This window comes from Suricata suricatta, chromosome 14 (assembly GCF_006229205.1).
Source record: "Suricata suricatta isolate VVHF042 chromosome 14, meerkat_22Aug2017_6uvM2_HiC, whole genome shotgun sequence".
NCBI lineage: Eukaryota > Metazoa > Chordata > Mammalia > Carnivora > Herpestidae > Suricata > Suricata suricatta.
The window spans coordinates 79,548,787-79,558,002 of record NC_043713.1 but is presented as its reverse complement, the minus strand read 5'-3'; the positions used below and the strand labels follow the sequence as shown (position 1 = coordinate 79,558,002).

The following is a 9,216-nucleotide window of genomic DNA, read 5'->3' as shown; positions in this document are numbered from 1 at the left end:
CTGGGGCGCGCGCTGGAGCAACTGCCGGAGGTGAGCGCCCAGCGGAGGCTTTGGAGCTCGGCGCCACCCTGCGGCGTCAGGTAGTCTCTGGGACGGCTTTGGGTGTGCACTACTGGAGCGCTGACTGTATGCCCCGGGCAAGGTTTGCTCTGAATTCTACCCAGCGCCTGGTGAAGTGAGTCCTGTTTTTGTCCACCGCTTGGGGACACCTGGGTACCCCCCCATATTTACAAATGGGGAAACTGAGGCTCGGGATGGTAACTCTCATTCAAGGACACACAGGCGAAGGAGTGGGGGGGTGCATCCAGGCACTCAGTACAGTAGATACCAGTCAAATGGAACAAGCAATGAAGTTGGCTGAGGCTTTAAGAGAGGCGGGAGTAGTCCGTATTTCTGGGGTTAGGGGCTGTGTGATACCCTCGTTTTGCACGTGGGCTAACCGAGGAGGCGGCGGAGGGCCAGAGGGGAGGGGAGGGGGCTGCCGGCCAGCCGAGTCCCCACCTTGATGGCACCCTAGTTCCAGGGGGTCCCCGAGCTGGTGGCGCACTTCGACGGCCTGGCGGACATGCAGGCGGCGCTGAGCCTCACGCAGAGCCAGCGGCAGGCCGCGCTGGAGGAGGCGCGAGCCCGGCTGCAGCGGCTGCGGGACGCCTGGCAGGCCGAGCTGCTGGAGCAGGGGCGGCGGCGGGTGCAGCTGCTGGAGCGCCTGGAGGCTGCGAAGGAGAGCGCCCTGCGCTGGGTACGCCCGGCAGGGGCGGGGGGGAGGACGGGGGGCGCCCGGGACCCCGCCTCCCATCTCCAGAGAGGAGTGCCGGGCTTGATGAGGACGGAAAGCAACGGTTACCCCAGAGGGGAGCTGCACTAACGGGCAGATCCAAGCGTCTGAAAGCGCTTTCGGACACGGGGGAGGGGAGGCAGGGAGGGGACGGTGGGCAGTCTGAGACGAACCTGACCCCCAACTCCTGCACTCCTCTGGGGGAGGCGCCCAGGCGCATCTGGCTGAGGGCAGTGAGTGGGCTCCGGGCCTCCCCAGCAAACCTTGACAGCAGAAGGTTGGGGGGTTCTCCAGGAATCCAAGTGGATTCAGATCCTGAACACAGCGGCTGAGAAGACCCTCCTGGTGGGCCGCACTAGAATGGCAGCCCTCAACCTGTTCCAGCAGGTGTGCCGGCACAAGGCGCACCCACCTGCCCTGGACATCGAGGACGCTGAGGGGCAGCTGGAACAGGTGAGCTCCCTCCGGACGTGCCCTCCACCCCACAGATTCAGGAACTTCACCGGGCCTGGAATCTCTGGGCTAAGTAGGACCCTCTGTGGTCAGAGCACACGCTTCCAGCGCCCCCTGTGTGGGCTCTGTGGCCACCCGGGAACCCTGCCCCGGAGGCCTGGCTTGCTCTTGGCTCTGCGGGGCACCTGCTCTGTGGCCAGAAGGAAGCTATGCCCCCCTCTCTGGGTCGCAGGCCTCTCACCTGTGCCCAAGGGCCAACGTGTGTGCTGATGACAATGTACATTTACGCCAAGAGTCTGTCTTTCATCCTAGAGCCAGACAGCATTAACAAGTGACGTGGATAAGAAGCCGGGTTGAGACTCACCCTTGCTCCCCACAGAGCCAGGCCTCAGCTTCCCTAGGGAGGGGGAGGGCGCGGCCGTGTCCTTGTCTTTCTGCAGGAGGGCACCGCAAATGGCACTGGGGCCTGTCATTCAGGCCAGCAAGGCTGTAGAACACGTGACATGCTTTACAGGGAGGGGGTTCTGGCTTCGGACCCCTGTTGTTCCTAGTGGGGACCCAGGGCATGGTTCCCCTCGGGGAAGAAACACAAAAGGAGGCACCCAGCCCATGCTGCTCCTGCCTGGCGCCCAATGCCCTCGATCCAAACCAAACGCCAGGAACTGGGGGCCCGGGAGCCTACCTTGTGCCATCCCGAGTGGGGTGGATGTGTGTCTCCCACTGCTCTCTCAAGCGTGGGCCAGCGCCCCGCGGGACACAGCCGACTCCAGGAGGGTCGGGGCTCAATATGACGCAGCAGCAAGAGCCTGTTCCTTTTCAACCAACCCTGATTCTCCCGGAGAAAGGCTCAAGTGTGGGGCGCCTCTCTCTACCTGTAACCCGGGTAGTGCTCCCTGGTCTCTGGGCCTGAGCCTCACGTCCGCGGGGGCGACAGTGGCCGGCCAGAACGCAGTGACTGGGTTTTGTGTTCATTGTAGCATTTTTCCAGTGGTCCTCCACTTACTACAAGGGGTTACCTAATTCTTTCCTGTTTTTGTTAGAAATGTAGCTTCCCTCCCTGTGACAAATGCGAAGGGAGAACCCAAAGTGCCTTCAAGCTCTGGCTCTTGGCAGTGGACCCACGGGCATCCACGGAGTTTGTATCAATAAAGAATTAGAACAAAACGTGGGGGTGTTTGGAGAAGACCAAACACCAATGACGATGACTGATCTGATTAAAACGGGGAAAGGAATTGACTGACAGGAAGTAAAAATACCTTTAATTGTAATGCAAGTGACAGCCAGCTGGGACAGTGATGGTACCTGCCTGCGGAACCATTGCGGGAGTTGGGACTGAGGCCCAAAGAACCCAGAATGGTTCAGAGCAGGTCCGCTGGTGGCTAGGAATCACCATCATTGCTGGTTAACAGGGGTCACCACCCCCAACCCATGCTTTGCAGCAGCCTGGGGCGGGGGGAGGGGACTGGGCACTCGGGGGCTGGGATGTGACTCTGGCTGTGTTGGGGACACCCAGGTGAAGCTGTTCATTCTGGACCTCTCCGCCATGCTGGCTGGTCTTGGTCAGGCTGAACCCACACCTGCCAGCTAGCCCTGACCCAGGTAAGCAGAGGCACAGGGGGGCCCCCGCCGAAAAGCAGGTGCACATTTCCTGCAGGATATGTGCTGAGTGGCGCTCACCTCAAAGATGGGAGAGCCGTGCCCGCTGGGCTGCTGTGGGAAGTGCAGGAGAGGTATACAGCCAGAACTAAATAAATGTGGGCTATGTGGGGGGACACCGATCACTCACCCACTACATGGCCTGGCACCAGGTCCTCCCTCCCAGGACAGTCACGCCACCAAACAAGCTGACGCTTTGTCAGGTGTTTGGAACAAAGCCTGGTGCAAATTCTGGTAAATTCTAGGCAGGTGGTTGGTAAGTAAAGGAAAACAGCAGGGCAGGAGGGCCACACAGCACGCACCCACGTGTGGGGCGCCTGCTCACAAAGGCTGTAGTGTGGATGGGCGCAGAAGCGGACCCACTGCTGGAGGCTGCTGTTGACCTTCCCAGGGCCCCCAAACTGGGGCTGAGGAGCACAGGGCTTGGAGGGCAGAGGCCAGGACAGCTTCTGACCTCTGGGGTCTGGTGGGGGCAAGTTACCCCTTCACTCCAAAGGGAGCTGCAGAGCCCTCTGCGCCCCACCCCACTTCCCATCTCCCTCCCCCAGTCCATCAGGCATGCTGCTGCTGTCCCTTCCAGTCCCTTGGGTAGACCGCGCTCCTGCTCCACCGGGGTGCTTGATAAAGGTTTATTATATTAAAAAGACATTCCCGGGCTTAGGCACTCAGGCCCAGGACCCTTGTGGCCACCCCCTCTGGGCCCGGGAACCACCCAGAGCATGGAAGCCATGGAAGCGGCAGGGGCGAGGTCGCTAGTCCGGTTTTGGCCGTCCCGCCTCGTTGGCAAACTCCTGTGTACCCTCGTGTAACGTCTCATCTTGGGCAGAGGCTGCTGGCCCTCGCAGCCGCACGGCACTCCTCGTGTGGATGACGGCGCCCGCGGGGCCGGGCACACAGCGGAGCACTGGGGACATCGGCTGGTGTCCACGTGCGGGCCAAGCGAGGAGCCACAGGGGCCGGGGCGCCCACCTCACATCCCCTTCCTCATCTTGCCCTTCTTGGAGCGCGCACCGCGGCCGAAGGCGCCCCGCTGCAGCTCCTGGGCCCGGCGCCGGTTGCGGGCGGAGAGCTGCTTGAGGCCCCCGCGCTGCAGGAAGCGCAGCTTCTGGGCCCGGCGCCGCTGCTTCAGAATCTGCTGCTTGGTCTTGAGCTCCGGGCGCAAGCGGCCTGCAGGGGCCCCGGGGGCGCGGGGCTGGGACGCACCTGCCGGGACAGGGATTCCTGGAGCTCAGCCTCTGGGATGAGGAGCCGCCGACCGCCCCTGGACCCCACTCCCTCTCCGTGTTCACGGCTGTGGCCCCAAGGGCCGGCACACCGTAAGTGCTCAATAAAGCTTACAGAGTCTGCCGCCGTGGTCAGTAGCAAGCAACCTCAAGCCAACACCACCAGGGCTCAAATCCCAGCAGGGACCTCCTGGACCGCGGGCAAGTCACTTACCTTCTCTGAGCCTCTGTTCCCCACCCTGTGAGTTCGGGATAACAGCACCTACCTGATGGGTCCCAGCGAGGAGAGGAGTTACTACGTGTAAAGGGCTCAGAACAAGAGCTAGCCCAGCCTCAGAGCCTGCGTTAACCGTCAGGATTATAGTGAGGCCAAGAGAGGTTCATGGAGCCTGCGCTCTGCAGCAGGCACTGGGGACCCAGCACTGATGGAGAGAGACTCCAAGCCTGGTCTCCCTGGACTGCGTGCTCTAGGCTTGTTAGCCTAACCCTCCTTTCGTAGGACAGAGGTCAGAGGTGGCCAGAGAGGGGAAGGGGCTTGCCCAAGTCACACAGCAAAGTGGCAGCAGCAGAGGTCAGGGGCCCCGCCCGAGGCCGCTTTCCCAGGTCTCTGGGAGGGCACTTACCCCCTGCCTCCGGGCTCCCCACTAAGCCCGGGGTGCCCCTCCTCTACCATGTTCCCTCTCCCTGTCCAGTTCCTCCCTTCCTATGAGTGACCTTTTCAGGGCGCCCACACAGATGATCATTAAGGTGGCCCCAAATGTCTCCACTGGGGCCAGGGCGCCTGACAGGGGCCCATCCCCTCCCATGGGGACAGAGCATGGAGGGAGAAGGCTGCTCCTTCCTGAGCCCCCCAGGCTGTCCTCACCCGCCAGGCCGGGCCGTTCTCTCCGCCCAGAACAGCAAGCCCAGAGCAGCGGCCTGCTCCGGCCCAGGTAGAATCAGGAGCTAAGCAGCGAGGGGTGAGAGAGCTCACGGGAGGCGGCGCAGAGATGGAGACAGAGACAGGGGCACAAAGAGGGAAACGAGAGACACAGACAGGGAGGCGGAGAGACAAGCCCTGGGGGATGTGTGTGTAGAGAGAGGAACAGAAACAACGAGGGAGACAGTAGGAGACAGAGGAGAAAGACCGAGATGGGAAGAAAGGAGACAAAGAATGGGGAGAGAGACAGGAGCGGGGACAGGGATGTGAGGTCACAGATGGAGAGACAGACACCGGGATGCAGAGAGAGCGAACCCAGAGAACAGCGGAGAGGGGATGCTTCCGAGAAAACAGCAGACAGACCGAGAGGGAGAGACGGGAGAGGCACAGCCCGAGGAGAGGTGCTGGCAGAGGGAGCACAGCCCCAGGAGGCCTGGACCGAGGAGGGGATGAGTCCAGCAGCTGTGACATGGGACACGGATGCAGAGACACCCACGAGCCAGTCAGCAGCACTGCGGGGCTTCGGGGAGGCCTTGGATGGGAGTGCCCAGGCCGGGTCACTGCCCTTGTGAGCCACTCCGCTGCCCTGGCCTAGACGGCATCCCCACACGGCAAGGGACAGCCCTCCGACAGCAAGCTCACGCCCAGAGGTAGGGGCAGGGGCCATCGCTCCTCAGGGCACGGCAGGGGTGCCAAGGACTGCCCCTGGGGGGAGCTGACCCGGCCCTGGCACGCAGGCAACTGACAACGCTGTGGATGGCGGCGCAGGCCCTGCAGACACTGCCGGTTCAGATCCCGCTGCGGCCCGGCGCCGGCTGAAGGGCTCAGGCCGGACGAGGAGAGCCCAATGGCCAGACGATCAAATGCACCACTGGCCAGCCTGTTTGGAGGACCGTCCTACCTTGGCCTCTGCCCCGCTTCCCACCTCTTCGCTCTGGGCCTCGCTGGTGGGACGCCCCTTCATCGTCTGAGTCACGATCATCGATTTTCTGTTTCTGTTTCCACTTCTGGTAGCTGGGAAACTGTGTTAAGGAGGCTGTGTGCAGGACCATGATGCCCTAGAGGATGGCGGAGCACATCCGCCCCCAAGCAGATAGGATTCCCACCTCTGGGCAGAAGCCAATGGGCCCCACCCCCTGGCCCAGCTCCCATCTCTAGGGGACACAGAGAGATAGAAGCTGCTTGGCCCCACCCCCTTGCCCCACCCCCTGGCCCCACCCCTGGATACAGGTCGCTTTTGTAGGAGCTGCTGATATAGCGGCCACTCTCTGTCTTGATCTTCTTCTTGTCTTCCTGTCCCGACTGTCCCACAAAGCGCTTCTTCTTGCGGTCCCTGTGGGAGAGGAAGCTGGGAGAGCTGCCGTGGAGGGAGCTGGCTGGGTGGGCCACTTCCCCTCGGCACCCGTCCCTGCGCTGCTGGGAAGGCTCGAGGGAGCAAGTGCTCCATGAAGGCCCGCTCCCTGCTCCTTATATCTCCCTGGGAGCCCAGGAGATGGGGCCACTGGGAACTGGGGAGCCTGGAACAGGGTTAGGGCCCCCTGGGAGGTTCCCAATCCTACTCTGCCACCTCCTGGCTCTGTGACCCTGGGTGGACTCCTATCACGTCTCTGGAACCAGAGTCCAAAGGGGAGAAATGAGTCGTGAGCTCTGTCTAGAAAGATGAGCTAGCAAAAAGGACAGGTGGACCCCTGCGGTGCACGATCAGGTCAAGGGGACAGGATGTGGGGGTGGGGGTGGTCCTTGCTGTGTGACCAGGTGGGACAACACGGAGGGGGGTCACACTCCAGGGTGTGCACAAATGGGGAGGGGATATTTCCTCCTCCAGGGGATCACACGGGCCAGCATGGGCAGGGGCCGTGTGCCTTTGTGTGGGACCACGCGGCAGACAGGCGGGCGTGGAGGGTGCTCGCTGGCTCGTTCACTCACCACTTGAGCTGCTGCCGGCCCCTGCTCAGGTTCTGGGCTTCGTCCCCCATCAGGTCCAGGACAGCGCCAGCCACCTGCTGCTCGAAGGCCCCTGCAGCCCCACTGACACTCAGGCTGCAGAGGAAGGGTGGGGACAGGCCACAGGGTCAACGGGGAGCCCACCAGGCCCGACCTGCCGCACCCCAGGCCCGGCTGGCCACTGACCCCCGCTCGCTGTCGAAGTCCTTGGGCCGGTAGGGGATATAGAACTCCTGGTCCCGATGCCGGGCCTCCTCCCTCCGCCTCTTGGCTCCTTGGTCAGGCCCTCGATGTTGTCGCTTCTGGCCCGTGACCTTTGTGAAGACAACCTGGCGGACGGAGACCCCACATCACACCGGCAGCCCCTGGGGAGCCCGCCTGGCCTCCCCACCCTCCAGCCCAGCTGATGTCAACATCCACAGCCAGGGGCTGAAAGTCTGGTATCGCCATGCAGACCCCCGGTCTCCTCGTCCACACCGCAGCAGCACCTCGGCACCAGCAGAGCAGATCGGGTGGGGAGTGAGGGACCCTCTTTCCACCGCTGTGAATCTGCCCTGTGGGCCGGGACCGGGTTGGCACCGTCACTTGGCAGCTGTGCGCTGGTCCACGAGGTTCTGGAAGTGAGCTTCCCTGAACCGCACTTGATAGCAAAGACCGCGCTGAGCTACCAAGACGCTGCCTGTCCCTCGGTGTGGGGGCCGCACGTCACATCCTGCTGCGGGGGCAGTGACCCCCCTCCGGACTGCCAGGGGGTGTTACATGGCCACAGGGAACCCACCCACCCTGGAGATTCTGGATCCTGACACACACCCGACACCGGGTGTCCAGGCGAGGCCCAGGGACCAGGACCCCCACCCCACTCCTCGATGGGGAGGCTCCGAGTCACTGAGTGCCTCGGGTCAGAGGTGGGACTACAGTCACGGCGTCCACACCCACAGTGGCCGCTCAGAGCCCGGAGGACAGCCCCGCCTCTGCTCCTCCCCTCAGGCCCAGACTCTGGGGTCCCCAGGGTGGGGCGTGTACCTCCAAACTCTCTCCCGCTGCCTCTTGCTCCTCCTCGGGCCTCTCTTCCTGGGGTGCCGGGCAGACTGGGGCCGGGCCCACTGGGCCCTCCTGCTGCCCCCGCCGGCCCTGCTGGAAGGTGGCGATGGCCTTGCAGTCCTTCTGCCGCTTGGCGCGCATCACCTGGCTGCTCAGGTCCCGGCTGGAGGCGTTGATCTCAAAGATGGTCTGTGGAGGGGACACGGGAGTCCTTCGCCCAGGAGTTCTCCTCCCCCCAGCCCTGCCCTCAGCAGCCTGGGGCACTCCCTATGGCACTCCTCCCTGAGTCCTTTCAACTCTACGAGGTGGGCATTCTCGTCACCTGCACTTCGCCATTGGAAAGGAAGGCCCAGAGATGGCAAGTATCCAACCCAAGGTCACAGAGCTGAGACAAGCCAGAGTGGGATTTCCAGCCCAGTTCACATGGTTCTGAAACCAGTGCTCTCCACCATGACACTGCCCAGCTCTCCTTGCTGGATACTGGCTGCCTGGTAGGCTCGCCCACTCCGGGGAAGGCCTATCTGTGTTTCCGGGCGTGTCCTGCTCAGGTGCTGGAGGCGGGTGGAGGGGGTGCTGGGGGCCAAGGGGGTGGTCAAGAGGGGAAGAAAGCCAGCTCTGGGCCTCGGACAGGCCCAGCACAGGTCACTCCCCTCTGCGAGCCTCAGTCTACCCCTCTGGAAGTGGGAGGAAACGGCGACCACGTGCTGAGCCTGCTGCAGACCAGCGGGGATGGCTCTAGAACAGGGGGCATCTCTAGATGCTGAGGGGCCAGAGCTGCAAACAAAGAACCTGCAAGCTCAGAAGGAAAACCCTGCTGGGGTCCTGCCAGGCTCAGCCAGTCTCCGGGCTCCACAGCGGCCACCGTGTGACCCCAGGCCGCAGACGACCGCCCCCCCCCCACTGTGTGCTCTCTCAGCCCCTCACTCACTGCCCGCGAGCGGTAGTTCCTGATGCTGTCTACCATCCTTAGCCGCTGCAGCTCCTTCTCCTCGAAGCGTGAGCCTGGAGGACGTGGGGAGGAGGTGTGAGGTCAGGGAGGCTCTGCGGGACCCACCGCTGCCCCCCGTCTTGCCCCGGGCAGGCACTCACTGAAGAGGGGGTGCAGGCCCAGCCCCGAGAAGTCCAGCTCCTTGGCCCTCCTGATGGACTCGGGCGAGGGCGCGGGCCGGGAGCGCACGTACTGCTGCTGTGCGTTGTCGGCCACC

The 9,216-nt window shown here is 63.3% G+C and overlaps 2 protein-coding genes across 2 annotated transcripts in view; one reads left to right on the top strand and one right to left on the bottom strand.

The window, feature by feature from the left end:
* The window catches only part of CFAP73 (cilia and flagella associated protein 73), a 7,731-nt gene extending 3,499 nt beyond the window's left edge, over positions 1 to 4,232 (top strand). Inside the window, 4 exon segments of the mRNA XM_029921910.1 lie at positions 445 to 739; positions 1,070 to 1,228; positions 2,742 to 2,827; positions 3,546 to 4,232. Of these exon segments, the coding sequence (XP_029777770.1) occupies positions 445 to 739; positions 1,070 to 1,228; positions 2,742 to 2,816 (529 nt within the window). The 3' untranslated portion in view covers positions 2,817 to 2,827; positions 3,546 to 4,232.
* DDX54 (DEAD-box helicase 54) overlaps positions 2,471 to 9,216 on the bottom strand; it is a 19,251-nt gene continuing 12,505 nt past the window's right edge. Inside the window, exons 14-21 of the mRNA XM_029921909.1 lie at positions 9,101 to 9,216; positions 8,940 to 9,013; positions 7,994 to 8,200; positions 7,157 to 7,299; positions 6,953 to 7,066; positions 6,255 to 6,359; positions 5,928 to 6,040; positions 2,471 to 4,087 (exon numbers count right to left, since the gene is read on the bottom strand). The exon at positions 9,101 to 9,216 is cut by the window's right edge and continues 69 nt beyond it. Coding sequence (XP_029777769.1) covers positions 3,855 to 4,087; positions 5,928 to 6,040; positions 6,255 to 6,359; positions 6,953 to 7,066; positions 7,157 to 7,299; positions 7,994 to 8,200; positions 8,940 to 9,013; positions 9,101 to 9,216 — 1,105 coding nt within the window. The 3' untranslated portion in view covers positions 2,471 to 3,854. The remainder of the gene's footprint in view (positions 4,088 to 5,927; positions 6,041 to 6,254; positions 6,360 to 6,952; positions 7,067 to 7,156; positions 7,300 to 7,993; positions 8,201 to 8,939; positions 9,014 to 9,100) is intronic.